Source organism: Salvelinus fontinalis, chromosome 3 (assembly GCF_029448725.1).
Source record: "Salvelinus fontinalis isolate EN_2023a chromosome 3, ASM2944872v1, whole genome shotgun sequence".
Taxonomy (NCBI): Eukaryota; Metazoa; Chordata; class Actinopteri; order Salmoniformes; family Salmonidae; genus Salvelinus; species Salvelinus fontinalis.
In genome coordinates, this window is record NC_074667.1 from 59493339 (window position 1) to 59510734 (window position 17396).

General features: G+C 47.4%; 1 protein-coding gene across 2 annotated transcripts; it reads right to left on the reverse strand.

The window, feature by feature from the left end:
- Nucleotides 1–216: 216 nt before the first annotated feature.
- On the reverse strand, nucleotides 217–17144 carry LOC129851223 (peroxisome proliferator-activated receptor gamma coactivator-related protein 1-like). 2 transcript variants are annotated; one of them, XM_055917623.1, is made up of 13 exons: nucleotides 16976–17144; nucleotides 14668–14772; nucleotides 13918–14070; nucleotides 13583–13690; nucleotides 8129–10085; nucleotides 7463–7516; nucleotides 7131–7214; nucleotides 5926–6862; nucleotides 3369–3593; nucleotides 3144–3210; nucleotides 2464–2585; nucleotides 1783–1934; nucleotides 217–1328 (listed from the first exon to the last, which is right to left on the reverse strand). In XM_055917623.1, exons 1-13 carry the CDS (start codon nucleotides 17105–17107, stop codon nucleotides 1225–1227), a joined length of 4200 nt encoding a protein of 1399 aa, XP_055773598.1. In that variant the 5' UTR covers nucleotides 17108–17144; the 3' UTR covers nucleotides 217–1224. The 2 variants fall into 2 exon arrangements, with proteins under 2 accessions (XP_055773598.1, XP_055773599.1); XM_055917624.1 differs by lacking the exon at nucleotides 16976–17144 and adding an exon at nucleotides 16777–16892.
- Nucleotides 17145–17396: the final 252 nt, after the last annotated feature.

The window sequence follows — 17396 nt, forward strand, 5'->3', positions numbered from 1 at the left end:
TTACCTTGTACCATCCTCTTCAAAGTGAATGTCGTTTTGGAAATGTATAGTTTGGCAGGTTAATTATTTTCTACATTGTGAGCTTCAAAGCCAAAGGTAGGCTGTTACTAAGCAACTCGTTTCCACTTTAAGAAGACTGACAGTGTAGTGTTTGAGATATTCCTTCATCGGTCAGTCCATGGATCCATCCAGTAAGGGCAATGGGGTGAACACTAGTTCAGTATTACACAATAATACTCTTTATTCATTCATAAAGAACATGTTCATAATTGGGAATAAAATGACCAAGGGAATCTAAACTTTTTAAACATGGTAACAGACGAGAGTAATGCAAAGCTTGCAAATGCAATATTAGTGCAAACAAATGTATTTAAAGATTCTTCCTTTAAAAAATAAATAAACTACAATATTCCAATAAGTTTCATATGATTTTTTTCTTCTTACAAATCTTTTTACTGCATCAACAAAGTCTTGCTAGCGCGGTAAATACAATGAGTTGATAAAAGTGAACAAGTTAAAACAACATTTCTACAATGTTAAAGTATGTGCATGTGTATATCTCTGAGGTAAGTCTTTCTAACTTGTTGGAGCAGGACCAAATTACACCCCGTTCCCTTCTATAGAGGGCACTGCTTTGGGACCAGAGCCCCCAGGTTAGTGCCCTCTATAGGGAACAGGGTGACATCTCCATCATTCCCTTCTATAGAGGGCACTGCTTTGGGACCAGAGCCCCCAGGTTAGTGCCCTCTATAGGGAATAGGGTGACATCTCCAGCATCCCTTCTATAGAGGGCACTGCTTTGGGACCAGAGCCCCCAGGTTAGTGCCCTCTATAGGGAATAGGGTGACATCTCCAGCATCCCTTCTATAGAGGGCACTGCTTTGGGACCAGAGCCCCCAGGTTAGTGCCCTCTATAGGGAACAGGGTGACATCTCCATCATTCCCTTCTATAGAGGGCACTGCTTTGGGACCAGAGCCCCCAGGTTAGTGCCCTCTATAGGGAATAGGGTGACATCTCCAGCATCCCTTCTATAGAGGGCACTGCTTTGGGACCAGAGCCCCCAGGTTAGTGCCCTCTATAGGGAATAGGGTGACATCTCCAACATCCCTTCTATAGAGGGCACTGCTTTGGGACCAGAGCCCCCAGGTTAGTGCCCTCTATAGGGAACAGGGTGACATCTCCATCATCCCTTTCTTGGCTCCCTCTCTTCCTCCAGGACTCTGCTACCGCTTCAAGCCTTTCTGTGCCTGCTTCAATAGCGTGTCAAAGTCCAGCTCCTCCTCCTCACTTTTCACTGGAGTGGGGTCCTCCTCTTCCCGATTAGAATCTGGTGAAACAACCCAGTTCAGTTACCAACATGCTATGATTTCAACCTGTTTACCCTGCAATTACATCTGCGACCCTGTGCATGTGACTTAATAAACTCATGTCATCCATTTCCCAAAGGGGAAAGCCTTCGTCCGAGAGGCCGATACACATTCTTAATAAACATAGGGTGCCATTGTGTGGCAGGTAGCCTAGTGGTTAGGAACGTTGGTCCAGTAACCGAAAGGTTGATGGATCAAATCTCCGAGCTGACAAGGTAAAATCTGTTGTTCTGCCACTGAGCAAGGCAGTTAACCCACTGTTCCCTAGGTGCCGAATACGTGGGATGTCGATTAAGGCAGCCCCCCGCACCTCTCTGATTCAGAGGGGTTGGGTTAAATGTGGAAGATACCTTTCAGTTGAACAACTGGGTAGGTATCTCCCTTTCCCATTTGGGACCCTTAAAAGGTTCTCACCTAGGTCGGCGTATGTAGATTTGCAGAACTGACGCCTGCCCCCGAAGCAGAGGTCAAAGGGCAGCTCGTCAGGTCTCCTCAGCTTGTAGCCGTTCTCGATGGCTGAGAACGCATCTTTCATGTTGTAGAACGTCACAAAGCCGTAGTGGTCGCTATGGAAACAGAACACAGGTTTAAAAAAATGTATTTCCTAAGCACTTGACATGGACAAAGGTAAGTTACCAGGTGAAATAAGTGTTCAATAAATAAAATGAAGTATGATTATATCTAAGGGGGCCGAAAGAGTGACAGAGGTGAATGGGGACAGAGAGAGAGAGAGAGAGAGGTGATGGGGACAGAGAGGGAGAGGTGAGGGGGACAGAGAGAGAGGTGAGGGGGATAGAGAGAGAGAAGTGAGGGGACCGAGAGAGAAAGAGAGAGAGGTGATGGGGACAGAGAGGGAGAGGTGAGGGGGACAGAGAGGGAGAGAGGTGAGGGGGACAGAGAGGGAGAGAGGTGAGGGGGACAGAGAGGGAGAGGTGAGGGGGACAGAGAGGGAGAGGTGAGGGGGACAGAGAGGGAGAGGTGAGGGGGCGAGAAGGGGAAAGAGGACAGAGAAAGTCTAGAGAAGAAAGAGTTTAAAGACACTGATGCTAATGATTTTTGTCCATCTCTTTTGATGCAGAGAAAGAAAAGACTCACCCCCTGTCTCTAAAGTGCAGGGTGCATTCCTCCACCTCTCCAAACAGAGAGAAGCGTTCTCTCAGCTCCGCGTGCATCATGGTCCTCTGGATGCGGCCCACGTACACCACCCTGCGCTCGTCCTGGCCACACAAAACAACGCACCAAGGGTTGTCACTATCACAAGCCCTGCAGATTTCTACAAATGATCTTCTTAAAATCAGATTTGAAACCCAAACATGAAGCAGAGATCTGCGAAAGGGGAAACGGTGCCGCAGGTCTCTCCCAGGCGCATCTGTATTGGTTTTGTTTCAGAGGAGATGAGCCTCCAGCAATGTAATTCAAATACATTGTAGTACATGCTGTTATATCACACATGCAATGATGTCAGAGGGAATGAAAGTGCTTGTTGTCTGAAACATCTGTGTTATTGTATTGTATTCCTGACCTAAATTGAAGACCAAAAAGCTCATTTTGGTTTCCAGAAATGTTTATGATATAGCCAATCTTCAATTTGCAGCTTGGCCATCTGGTGGGAACCGAAGAGGACAGTTGGCGACAATTTGGTCTCCAAATCAATCAGGAAGTAATGTCACGTTTACATTTAACATCTTAAAAAGTATTAAAAAATATATTTCTAAAATGTTAACAGCAGAAACACAAGGTGTACCACGGTCTGTAATGTACTACTCAGTACTCACTATGGCTTTTAGTTTTTGATTCCTCATCTCTTGTTGTCTCTTTCGTTTCCTGGAGTCCCTGTTGGAGCTGAAGGTTGGGGGAGGGGAGACAGCGAGGTGAGATGGACTACGGAAGACCAGTGTGGCTTTTGTACTATTAACTATCATTCAGAACTCCTTTAATAATACACACCCCTAAAAAGTTTTACAAAATACTTTAAAAAAAGTATTAATGCCATCAGTGACCTGCAGTAGTCCTTCCACCTCTGGGCCCTGCTGTGGGCCAGTGTGGAGGGGGATCTGGACCTAGATCTGGAACCAGACTGAGTCCAGGACTTTGATGTGGACCGAGAGCGGTTCCAGGACTGTGGGTAGGGGAGCCGGTACCGGCAGGGAACCGGGGAACGGGAGACGGAGCTGGAGCAAGAGGACGAGGAGGAGGAACTGCTTTCAGAACGCCTGGGACAGAACCTGGTGGGGGTGGAGGGATGGGGAGGAGGAAGAGGGATGGGGAGGAGGGAGAGGGATGGGGAGGAGGGAGAGGGAGGGGAAGGAGAGGGATGGGGAGGAGGGAGAGGGATGGGGAGGAGGGAGAGGGATGGGGAGGAGGGAGAGGGGGATGGGGAGGAGAGGGAGAGGGATTGGGAGGAGAGGGATGGGGAGGAGAGGGATGGGGAGGAGGGAGAGAGGGATGGGGAGGAGAGGGAGAGGGATTGGGAGGAGAGGGATGGGGCGGAGAGGGAGAGGGATGGGGAGGAGGGGGAGAGGGATGGGGAGGAGAGGGAGAGGGATGGGGAGGAGAGGGATGGGGATGGGGAGGAGGAAGAGGGAGGAGAGGGATGGGGAGGAGGGAGAGGGATGGGGAGGAGGGAGAGGGAGGAGAGGGATGGGGAGGAGGGAGAGGGATGGGGCGGAGGGATGGGGAGGAGGGGGATGGGGAGGAGGAAGAGGGATGGGGAGGAGAGGGAGGAGGGATGGTGAGGAGAGGGATGGGGAGGAGGGAGAGAGGGATGGGGAGGAGAGGGAGGAGGGGGATGGGGAGGAGGGATGGGGATGAGAGGGATGGGGAGGAGAGGGATGGGGAGGAGGGAGAGAGGGATGGGGAGGAGAGGGAGAGGGATGGGGAGGAGAGGGAGAGGGATGGGGAGGAGAGGGATTGGGAGGAGAGGGAGAGGGATGGGGGGGAGAGGGATGGGGAGGAGGGAGAGGGATGGGGAGGAGGGAGAGGGATGGGGAGGAGGGAGAGGGATGGGGAGGAGAGGGATGGAGGGGAGAGGGATGGGGAGGAGAGGGATGGGGAGGAGAGGGAGAGGGATGGGGAGGAGGGGGAGGGGGATGGGGAGGAGGGGGAGAGGGATGGGGAGGAGAGGGAGAGGGATGGGGAGGAGAGGGATGGGGATGGGGAGGAGGAAGAGGGAGGAGAGGGATGGGGAGGAGGGAGAGGGATGGGGAGGAGGGAGAGGGATGGGGAGGAGAGGGATGGGGAGGAGAGGGATGGGGAGGAGAGGGATGGGGAGGAGAGGAGAGGGATGGGGAGGAGGGGGAGGGGGAGGGGAGGAGGGGGAGAGGGATGGGGAGGAGAGGGAGAGGGATGGGGAGGAGAGGGATGGGGATGGGGAGGAGGAAGAGGGAGGAGAGGGATGGGGAGGAGGGAGAGGGATGGGGAGGAGGGAGAGGGAGGAGAGGGATGGAGAGGAGGGAGAGGGATGGGGAGGAGGGGGATGGGGAGGAGAAAGAGGGATGGGGAGGATAGGGAGGAGGGATGGGGAGGAGAGGGAGAGGGATGGGGAGGAGGGATGGGGAGGAGGGATGGGGAGGAGAGGGATGGGGAGGAGGGAGAGAGGGATTGGGAGGAGGGAGAGAGGGATTGGGAGGAGGGAGAGAGGGATTGGGAGGAGGGAGAGAGGGATTGGGAGGAGGGATGGGGAGGAGGGATGGGGAGGAGAGGGATGGGGAGGAGGGATGGGGAGGAGAGGGAGAGGGATTGGGAGGAGAGGGAGGAGGAATGGGGTGGAGAGGGATTGGAGAAAGAGGAAGGAGAGGATGTGGGTTAAAGCAAGAAAATACATTTTGGTAAAACGTTGTGTGTAAACTTAATGACTAAAACCAGAGGTAAAGTATGTAGAAGATGTAATGGAGATATTTATTTTGAAGACCATCTTTTAGAACTAACAATCACCAAAATAAAAAGTAGACAGCCAGGGAGAAGTTAAAATCTCATGTCATTGATTGGTGGCTTATAACGTTGGCAAAATGTGTAAAACTGCAAAGAATTATCTTTAAAAACTGATCTTTTTTTTCTGTCCGTCTCATGGCAAAATGTGTAGAATTAGAAGAAATTAGGTTTAAAACAGCAAAAGAAAGTACCGTACCATTGGCCACACCCACTAACATGCCCCCCCCCCCCTCCCCAACTTCAATTCAAGAGCAATAACAGTCACCACACCCACTAACATGCCCCCCCTCCCCAACTTCAATTCAAGAGCAATAACAGTCACCACACCCACTAACATGCCCCCCCCCCCCAACTTCAATTCAAGAGCAATAACAGTCACCATACCCACTAACATGCCCCCCCTCCCCAACTTCAATTCAAGAGCAATAACAGTCACCACACCCACTAACATGCCCCCCCTCCCCAACTTCAATTCAAGAGCAACAACAGTCACCACACCCACTAACATGCCCCCCCTCCCCAACTTCAATTCAAGAGCAATAACAGTCACCACACCCACTAACATGCCCCCCCTCCCCAACTTCAATTCAAGAGCAATAACAGTCACCACACAGGATCTGAACCTACCTCTTTCGGGGTGGAGAGCGAGACCTGGATCGAGAGGAGGAGGATGATGAGGAAGATGATGATGAAGAAGGGGACCTAGAGCTAGAGTCCGAGCATGAAGACCTTGTCCGATAGCGCCGGGACGACCTCCTACCTCTGGCAGGGGGACTGGGTGAAGGAGGGGAAGGGATGCAGGGGTTGGTTCTCTCTTCCTGTGTCTCCCCTGCAGTAATGGCGTCCGTCCTAGAGGGGGAGCTCTCTGTAGATGGCGGAGCAGAGTCTGAGGGAAGTTCTGTCTCTGGAACAGTCCTGGAGTCCATTGGCTGCTGCTGGCGCAAATGTTTCCCAGAGTTCTGCGTGCCAGGCACTGAGGAGGGGTTGGGGATTGGTTGGTGGTCGGGGAGTATCGTTTGTTTTTTGCTGCATAGCATAGTAGTATTACTCCCTGGTTGATCCTGAGATAGACAGTAGTCGTGGTCCGAGGAGACAGATACTGGTGTCTGGAACTCAGGGGGGTTGACAGGGGGCTTTGGGTGGAGGGGGTGGGCCTTTTTGGGTGTTAGAGGACGGGGGTCGATGATTTGGATGGCCTTGGGAGGGAGAGGTTTGGGGGTCGCCGGTTGCTTCCTCTGAGGTGCGACAGGGGTAAGCGGTTTCCAGCGCGGCTGTGCAGGGGCCTGTTCCTGAGTGCTGAGAACATTCTGGATGCTGAGAGGTTCCTGAGTATCGCAACGTTCCAGAGTTCTGAGGGGTCCCAGAGTTCTGAGGGGTTCCGGAGTTCTGAGGGGTTCCGGAGTTCTGAGGGGTCCCGGAGTTCTGAGGGGTCCCGGAGTTCTGAGGGGTTCCGGAGTTCTGAGGGGTTTGAGTGTGTTGACAAGTTCTGGAAAGCCAGCAGGTTCTGGAAGACAGAGTTTTTCTTGGGTGCTGAGGAGATAGGCACCCAGCAGTGTCGGCATCCCTGGAAAGAAAGCAACAAATCAGATGATAAACTGAAGTTCTGAGGATAACCACAGCAAAGTCCTCTGGGCAACTGTGTGGACTAAACTAGAAATGAAGTCGAAGAACCGGTTCATCCCAAATGGCGCCCTATTCCCTTTATAGTGCACTAGTTTTGACCAGTGCCCATATTTGGCTCTGGTCAAAAGTAGTGCACCAAGGAGGTAATAGGGTGCAAGTCTCCAGGCGGAGTCCTTCTGCATAATAGAAAGGACCTTCCTTTAACTCACCTTCAGTGTTACTGCTCAGCTCTTCATCTCCAACAGGGCTCCTATCTGGACTGCCTTCAGGTTCACTCTCAGTCTCCTCTTTGGCTGTGGGAAGAGACACAGCCATGAGGGAGGCAAGATCAGGGGTTGAATCTTACAGTAGGAGTGCTGATTTAGGATCTGTTGTGCCTTTTTCCAGCACCATGTTTAAGATGACAGGGACAGGGGTAGCTGGGATGTATGCATCAACCAAATCAATACATCTGAATGCAAATCCCACAATGGATGGGACGTAGTATAGCTGGAAGAAGAACAGGAGAGAGTTAACAAAACCCCACTGATCCCTCACTCACCTTGTGTCTCCTCAAACCGCTCCAGAAGACTGGTCAGATCTGTGGCTTCGATTCCTGCAACGTGACCAAGAGAAATCAGTTTCTGAATGCAGGGACGGTAGCAGTTCATCAAGGTGAACGTTCTGCTGGTCTAGTGTTCTAAGCTGCTTCCTCCAGAACACATACACCCCTGCTATTTCAGCAACTCTCTTTTTCATCTCCATCTTTCCTATCTGAAAAATATGACTGGGACTGCCCCACTCCTTACAAAATAAATACAAAACTATAAACACGTTCTGAAAAGCAGTCGTAAAATCTAGTACATGTTTAAAGCTTTGATTCCTTCAGCTGAACATGGAGACAACAATCTCTTTCTGAATGAGGCTTAGAAAGAATGACACAGGATATCAAAGTCATCACAAATGATACATTTTTGTTCATTTCACACCAGCTCTAACTAAATCACAAATCATCCACTTTTATCTCTAGCTTAATTAGCTTTATCTGAAGAAATACATACTCAGGGTGTAGTTTCCCCTAGGTACAGTTCTAGATTCAGATTCCACTCCCCCAATCCTAACCTTAACCTGTAATAAGTCAAATGATAAACTGACCCAAAATCAGAGTCAACTTCACCCTACACCAAAATATATTGTTTATGTGTGTGTTATGGCTCATCTGGCTTACCTGTGCTGCAGGTGGGGGTCTGTATGCAGGTGCTACTCTCTGGAGATGTGGACAGTTGGACATGGGGGAGGTTCCCAAGGGCTACCCGCTTTGCCCTCTCCATCTCTGGGTAAGGAGCAACAACAGCATGGGTGGGTGGATGGACTGAGGGTCTGGAGGACGGACTTGCCATTACTGGTGCACTTGGGGAAAACTTGGACCCTTCTGGTACGGTCTCAATCCCTTTCCTTGGACTGAGAGAGCGAAGCTGATCCCCTTGTTTCGTGGTCTCTGCAGTGTTTTGGGTGTGAAGTGCTTTCCGCAATGGTTGTTTGGTGGAGAACCTCCGCTGGATCTCAAGGAGGAGACTGGTGCTCTTCAGGCTTGGATCCCGGTTGCAGAACACCATTTTGGGCTTGGGCGCCGGAGACTCCTGGGTGGTGGACAGAGGTAGAGATTGTTCCTGCTTCTCCTGGTTGGTCCCATGGCTCCTATCAAATCCATCCAAAGATGGACGGGTTCCTGGTAGTGGGACCAGGACAGGGTTTGGGGGGTCGCTACTGACAGCAACAGCACTCTTTTCTGGGCTCGTCCTGTTCTGGCCCAGACCCGCCACTGAGTTGGAGTTCAGGTTGGGACTTGGTAAGGGACTAGCAGGAGAGATGGTCTCAGTCCAAATACGCTTTAATACACCAACATAATTAGCAGATTTAGCTTCCATTGAGTTGCGTTTGGGATTTAAAGCTGAGCTGGCAGGAGAAGTCTTAGTCCCACTTCTTACAGGCTTTGATCCATTGATGCCAATGCCTTTACCAGGTTTACTGGGACAAGCAGGAGAGACAGTCTTTGTCCTAGTCTTAGATATAGGCTTGAATCCACTGACATCATCCCCTGTTTTACTTCCTATGTAATGATGTGTGGTCGTCGGTCCCCAAACTTTATATTTAGGTCCTTGCAAATAGGGTATAGGAGGCAACTCCTTGGGGGTTTCAGGTAGAGAGGGCCATTTGGTGGTGTAATTCTCAGGTTTCACCACCAGGGGTAGTCTTTTCTGCTGGCGCAGCAGGCGGTACTGCTGAAGACTGAGGGCCGGTCTGGGCTTGGACTCGCCTTGCTGTGGTGGAGGCTCTGACGACGACTTATCTCCGGTCCTTTCAGGTAAGTCAGTTACAACCGGATGTTGGTTGTCCTTTGAAGATGCTGCTGAAGACTCTGGAGAGGATGTTGTGAGGGAAAAGGTTGTTGTTTTGGTGTTGAAGTCAAAAATGGGGATTTGGCTGGTGAGCTCGCTCAAGTCCGGGAGCACTGTTAAGTCAAGTGTGTCTGTTTCTGGTAGCTCGTAGGATGTCACCAGGACGGGTCCGAAACTCACTCTTTTTTTGTTCTTGGTCTTCTGGCCTTCTTGGGACACGTCCCACTTCACAAGTAGACTTTTTAGTTGCTTCACTTCTTCACCTTTACTTCCCTGTTCTCCACCCCCCTCTTTCTCATCCTTCATCCCTCCTCCCGAGGGACACTCGTCATCTGATCCGTCCACATCAATTTCCTCGTCGCTCTCTTCCGAACCAGGCTTCGTATACCTCCACACCTCGCCCTCCAGGGGTACTCTCTGGTCCGCGCTCCGTTCCCCCAGGGAGGAGGCCTCCTGCCTGGATGTGCCGACCCAGTCCTTCCCCTCCTCATCCAGGCACACCCTCAGGCAGTAGGGGTGCATGAGTTTCACCAGGTCCACCAGGGACACTGTAGAGGAGTAGCCATGGTCCTTCTCTACTGAGTTCAGCGCTCTGACTTCTGATTGGTCAAGGGAAAGTTTTCCAGAGTCCTGATTGGTCAGATTGAAGCCCCGAGGCGGACTGTGAATGTGGACCTTGCCGCCCTCCTCCTCCTCTCCATCGCTCCTCTGTATGGATGTGGAAGAGCCCTGGGCTCTGGGAGTTAGCCTAGCCCTCCTGGGTCTGTCAGTAATGACTGTCTCAACCTGGAAGGAAGAATGACGTCAAGACTGTTACTCCAGCAGAGCCAGCTATCGTGCTCGCTATTTCTCTATTTTTAATAAAGATATCATTCTCTGTATTATTTTTCATGACAAACTCAATCCCACAGTCTAGTACACTAATATTTTTCATGACAAACTCAATCCCACAGTCTATTACACTAATATTTTTCATGACAAACTCAATCCCACAGTCTAGTACACTAATATTTTTCATGACAAACTCAATCCCACAGTCTATTACACTAATATTTTTCATGACAAACTCAATCCCACAGTCTAGTACACTAATATTTTTCATGACAAACTCAATCCCATAGTCTAGTACACCAATATTTTTCATGACAAACTCAATCCCACAGTCTATTACACTAATATTTTTCATGACAAACTCAATCCCACAGTCTAGTACACCAATATTTTTCATGACAAACTCAATCCCACAGTCTATTACACTAATATTTTTCATGACAAACTCAATCCCACAGTCTATTACACTAATATTTTTCATGACAAACTCAATCCCACAGTCTATTACACTAATATTTTTCATGACAAACTCAATCCCACAGTCTAGTACACCAATATTTTTCATGACAAACTCAATCCCATAGTCTAGTACACTAATATTTTTCATGACAAACTCAATCCCATAGTCTAGTACACTAATATTTTTCATGACAAACTCAATCCCACAGTCTAGTACACTAATATTTTTCATGACAAACTCAATCCCAAAGTCTAGTACACTAATATTTTTCATGACAAACTCAATCCCACAGTCTAGTACACTAATATTTTTCATGACAAACTCAATCCCACAGTCTAGTACACTAATATTTTTCATGACAAACTCAATCCCACAGTCTAGTACACTAATATTTTTCATATATGATTTCCAAACTATGACACAACCCAATCCCATACAAATGTATGTCAAATTTATTATGATAGACATTTTATTTAGTACATTAAAACGAATGTAAATCTTAGACCATTTTTCTTATTTGAAATCAAACAAGTTACTCCAGCGCAGGGCTCTTCCTATGGTACTCATAACTTGAATATGGCTCGAGAGGAATATTTATCTTGCATATAAATAGATAATTCTACAATGGGGTTGTCAGATTTTTCTATTCGTAACTTGTTTCGTTTGCAGAGGAAAAGTAAATGTTGACTGTTCCAGCATCTTCAAAGTGCCCCTCGACAGAAATATTTTCTTTGCGTGACGGTGCATGCGTGTGGGCGCAGCTCACCTCGGACTGCCACGCAGATTAAATATCAGCCCGCGCAGAGAAGCACGAGACTGAACCTCACTCGACTGTCTAGTTTTCCCCGTTAGTTAACACTATCAACTGTGGGAATTGGGATCGAAACAACGCAATGTTAGCCACTTTCAATGCAACATACCGAAACAAAACGAACTACGCAAGACTTAGTAAACAAAACGAACTACGCAAGACTTAGTATGCAAAACGAACTGTGCAAGAGATTTTCTTGTATGCAGAACGCATCGGAGTAGGATTCTATTGCAATGACAAGCACCACTACACAGACCAGTGCACCATAACCAATCAGAGCTGCAGTAGGCCTATATGAAAATAGCCATTGCCATATATGGATCATATATGGCCACTGGACAGCATGTGCTTGTTTTGAGATCAAAGCGAAGGCTGCATGTAGGCACCTGTGCACATGTGTTCATATCCTTTGCTAGTTAGTGAGTTATTAGCCCAGTTATAGATCATTTGTACTTAACAATGGGGGGAGTGGTTGCTTCCTACAAGAGCACAAAGCGTGTGCATTTCTAGACATCTTTGAAATGCCAGTCAGGTAAAGAGCATTTGCATGTCTTAAAGGGGCAGTGTTGTATTTTGAGACAGGCTTGAATAAGCTAAGTAGCCAATAGGCAGAGGGTAGCATAATTTGTCTGATTATCTGTAATAACGGTATGGGAATAATTATGCATTTTATTTTGTAAAGTGGTTTCTTGCATCAAACAACATTTTTCAACCACCTCCTTGTATGAAGGACAAGTGGATAAACAGGTTCATGTCAAGCCCTGCATGTTTCCCCCCCATAAGTCTCATGGAATGTACACCTATATTGAACACCACACATTGGCTGCTACTGTAGGCTGAATGATTGAACAGCTATTTCCATGTTAAAATGTTATGGGAGGCATTTGTCTCCCTTGTTTCTGATGGTAGGCTACTCTGGTAGGCCTACATGATGATCAAATAGCCACAGTAGCCTACTAACTAACTTAAAGCCGGTACAGGCTCAGTGGTCACAATAAACGCGCGCCGGAAGTTCCACAGAATTTTCAATGTTCAAGTTTGCAGTCAGCAGACCTGAAATCTGCTCAGTGATGGAAAAAAGCGAAGCGCCACAGCTAAATGACTGTTCCGCAACAGAAACAGTTTACTCCAAATGGAAAACGTTTTGCAATAAAAATCGAGTTTCTATTGGACAAATTCAAGTAGGACCCTCCCCGTTTCATTATGTTTGCTTCTTAAACAGTAAACTGTTTCCGTTGCAAGACGTAATAAATACACCCCAGGTTAGTTACAAGCAGGGTTGGAGTAAAAACCTACAGGAGGGTTGCTTGCAGGAACAGGGTTGGAGTGAAAACCTACAGAAGGGTTGCTTCTAGGAACAAGGTTGGAGTGAAAACCTACAGGAGGGTTGCTTCTAGGAACAAGGTTGGAGTGAAAACCTACAGGAGGGTAGCTTCCAGGAACAGGATTGGAGTGAAAACCTACAGGAGGATAGCTTCCAGGAACAGGGTTGGAGTGAAAACCTACAGGAGGATAGCTTCCAGGAACAGGGTTGGAGTGAAAACCTACAGGAGGGTTGCTTCCAGGAACAGACTTGGAGTGTAAACCTACAGGAGGATAGCTTCCAGGAACAGGGTTGGAGTGAATACCTACAGGAGGATAGCTTCCAGGAACAGGGTTGGAGTGAAAACCTACAGGAGGATAGCTCTCCAGTAACAGGGTTGGAGTAAAAACCTGCAGGAGGATAGCTTCCAGGAACAGAGTTGGAATGAAAACCTACAGGAGGGTTGCTTCCAGGAACAGGGTTGGAGTGAAAACCTACAGGAGGATAGCTTCCAGGAACAGGGTTGGAGTGAAAACCCACTGGAGGGTAGCTTCCAGGAACAGGGTTGGAGTGAAAACCTACAGGAGGGTAGCTTCCAGGAACAGGGTTGGAATGAAAACCTACAGGAGGATAGCTTCCAGGAACAGGGTTGGAGTGAATACCTACAGGAGGATAGCTTCCAGGAACAGGGTTGGAGTGAATACCTACAGGAGGATAGCTTCCAGGAACATGGTTCGAGAGCACTCTTCTAGTGGTTCTTTTATCATTGAAATGACCTCTGTAAACCTAGATTAACGGGTGGGATTACCAGTAGTAGTATGGCTAATCTTAATCTGACACACACACTTCCATAAAACAGAAAGGGATGAGGTTTCTACCTTTCCAACAGAGGAAGAGGGGGATGAAGATGAAGAGGGGGTCTTTATGGAACGAAAGAGTGCTTCTTTATCAGGTGGAGACCGTGTGAAACTCAGCAGCCGCCTCAACTGGAGAAACACACCAAACAGGAGAAATACAGTAATTACAAAACAACAATCACTTCCTCCCACAGACACCATTTTCACCATGACTTCCAGATAAAACCAAAATAAAAGCAGTACCCCTGATTGTCATCAAATCAACAACACCTGGGACTGTATTCACACAGCGTCTCAGAGTAGGACTGCTGGTTACTCTGAATCACACACACAGACCCACACTTGGTTTTACCCACCGGTGAGTTGTCCCGTAGCCTCTGGTCAGAGAAGAGCCCAGTGTCAGGCAGGGTGTCAAAGGGAGACAGGGTCTCATCGTCAACACTGTCCAGTATCTCTGTTAGAGCTGTCAACAACGTGGACTCACTCTCCTCATCCAGTCTGCTCCTAGTCTGAAAAACAAATGTCATTAATTTCTGAAATAAATAGAATTAATTAAAAATAATACAACTGGCATCTCTCATTTCTGTTTCTAATTGGACAAGTTACTGTAAACCCGTACTTTTTCTGCACACGACTCCAAATGGACACAATGCAGGGGACCCCACTTGGAAACGCTGCGTGTTGATATTTACTCAGTTTTAGGTCCCGCAGGCTATCCCAACTCATAATAACGACATGAAAGAGCTATTCTAATAGTGTAAAAGGCCCTTAGTTGACACTAAAAGGTTCTACTCTAGACCCATTTGAAGATTCTAAAAAATCTTAATTTGTTTGATAAGATCACACATTTTCTCAGGGGACCCCAGATTGGGTACCGACCTGAAGTTTGGAAACCACTGATGTAGAACCTGTCTCGGATGGGAACAGGGTCTACACCAGGGGCGTATTCATTACGGAAACCGTTTAAGACCCAAACGGTAGCAAAGAACAAAGTTAGAGTTTCTATTGTTTTGCCTTCTTTTAAGAAACGTTTTACAACAGAATCAGCGTAATGAATACACCCCAGTATATCTGAATGTTGGCCAACATTGTGTCCTGATACTGACCTCTGCAGCTACGGCGGAGTCTTCAAACATAGCCAGGATGGAAGGGTCCAGGCAGGAGTGAGTGTCCATTTCCAGATCACTGACTTCCCCTTTAGCCAGGACAGCCTGTAACAAGCAACAAGATCAGAAAGGGAGAACAAGTTCAATCACGAGTCAGGCAAATAGGCTGCCCAAATATTGGAAAAAGATCTGATCTGATTGGTCAAAAGAGCAAGCAAAAATATCTGAATTGGGCCTCCTGTGTAAACGCAGCCTACAGAAACAGTTGCTCGATCATAAGTCTTTTTGTGATTCCCCGCATCCCATCTCCTCGTCTCTTTCCCAACCGTATTGGAGGAGAAGGTCCAAAGGTCCCTCCCTTCTGACGTTCTTCTTTAATGTATTTACAGAAAGTGGCAAAGAGGAAGGATGGGGGGAATTAAGGAAAGATTGAGAAAGTTAACACATTTCTACTAAGACACTTGAGCAACATAACTCAAAGGGCAGTCTGAATACGATACAACAAGCTGCTAGTCATTAGTGTTTGTTGAGGCTGCGTTTGTATGCTTCCTCCCATCAGAATGAGTGTGTGTGCATGTTTTCAGACTGTTGAAGAGCCCTGTGGCGGAGGAGGGAAATGTTCAGACAGTCATTCCCACACTTCAGTTTGATGTATCCAACGAGGTGTAAAAACAGCAGCACAAAGTGTCTCGCATCATAAGGACATGCGTTGTCTTGTCATAAAAAGTGAGTTAGCCCATAGCACACTAGTCCGCACTCTCACTCCTTGACAACAACAGGCCCCTCCCTGGGTGTGGTGGTGGTTGTTGCTGGGACACTGTCTGTCTATAATATGATTATGGGCCTACGTCCCTACACCCTATTCCCAAATGCAGTGCACTACTTATGACCAGGGCTTATAGATCCAAATGGATCTTGAGAAATGTGATAGTCACAAGCTGCATCCCATATGGCATCCTATTACATATGAAGTGCAGTGCACTACTTTTGACCAAGACCCATTCTCTGGTCAAAAGTAGTGCACTATAGGGAGTAGGGTGCCATTTGGGAGAGTTTCCAGTCAGTGTTCTTTTCTCAGTGTCACCCAACCAATAAGTGTGTGGGAGATGAGATCCGACAGCGAACAGTAACAATGGGAGCGTTGTAAAATGTTCAGACTGGGGAAAACAGAAAAGCGTCGCGTAACGTTATTTTTTATTTAGCCTTTATTTATTATTGAGCCCGTTCCAAATGGCACCCTATTCCTTATATAGTACACTACTTTGGACCAGAGCCCATTGGGTCCCTATGTACTAATCCCTCATTACCTCTCAGGAAATATAAATTATTTTAATTGAGCGGGGATAGTACAGTAGTATAAAGACGTGGACAGCGTTGAAATAGGCCATTGTAGGCTACTAGGTGCCTGACACTCACTCCTATTAACGTCAATGTTAGGCCTATACAATCACACTAGCTACAACTCTGTTTATCATGAACGTTTCCCACAAGAGTAGAGCGGCTATAGCTAGTTCAGCAAAACAAGACCCTGGGTGTGAGACCAGTGTTGACAGGTGTTAATGATATATGGAGAATATTTACTGAAATGGGTGGTACGCAAAGGCAATTGAAATACAATGATATAAAAACTAGTAAAATAAGGGTGCATTGTAGCGGAATTAGATGTACCTCTGTATGAGCCCATGGTTGACATAGGTAACAGTTACATTACAAAAGTAACGTGTCCCTGTCTGAATATATATGGGACAGTGAGTGTGTACGTTCCACTACTTTGCTAAATATGCATATCGGCAGCCACGTGAATGCAGAATAAACTCAATCGAATCTTATCATTTGCTTTTGATTGACGCCAAACGACAATTCATTGTTGCCAGCTTCCGCATACCCAACACGACCAGTCTTTAGGTGTCCAGCAACTATAAACGTTAGCAGCAGACAGAACATCGCCTTTTCCGAGTAGAGAAGAAACTTGGCTGACTCCTTACATAATTATAGTACATTCAATTTACTGTCACTGCAACTTAGACAGGTATTACTTTGCAGAAAGCCAATGAAATTGTTTTATGCCGAACTAAATCGTGAAATAATGGAGACATTATAGTTGAATACTTGTGTCACCAGCAGTTATTTTCCCATGCCACCATGCGACTCGCAGCTAACGTTAGCTACTACTAGCCGTTCACATCCACGTGTAGGCACCGCGTGCTGGTTTGCCTTTTTCAAACACGAAAAATAGTCAAAGCCAAGTGGTACAAGTAACTTTTATTTGGCCACATGTATGCAGAAAAATTCTGTATTAAAGCCGTACCTCATTGAATGTGTTTGTGGTCAGAAAGTCCGTGTTGCCGGTGATTATAAGCTGATCTTTTCCACGCCACTGCGCCGCCATTTTACAGATCCTCACATGGCTTCGTTCAGCTATAGCTAGTAGCGTTGCCATTGGTCAGCGCACCGACACGTGGTCGCCAGCACACGGAAGTTACCGGTAAACGCAGATCTGGGATCAATGTATCTTGCTCAAATCATAACCAAGTACTGTTTTGCAAGTAAGAGCAAAACTGACCGGAAATCAGATCGTCATCCGATTCGCTTTGGCCTCTGCAGAAAGCCCCAAATTAAATATCTTTGATATGTCAAATCTTAATCATGTCAAAGTCAACGCAAACGAAGAACAGATTTTATACCTGTCAAATAAATGTTTTCTAGTTTTATGTCCAACCCAACTGCAA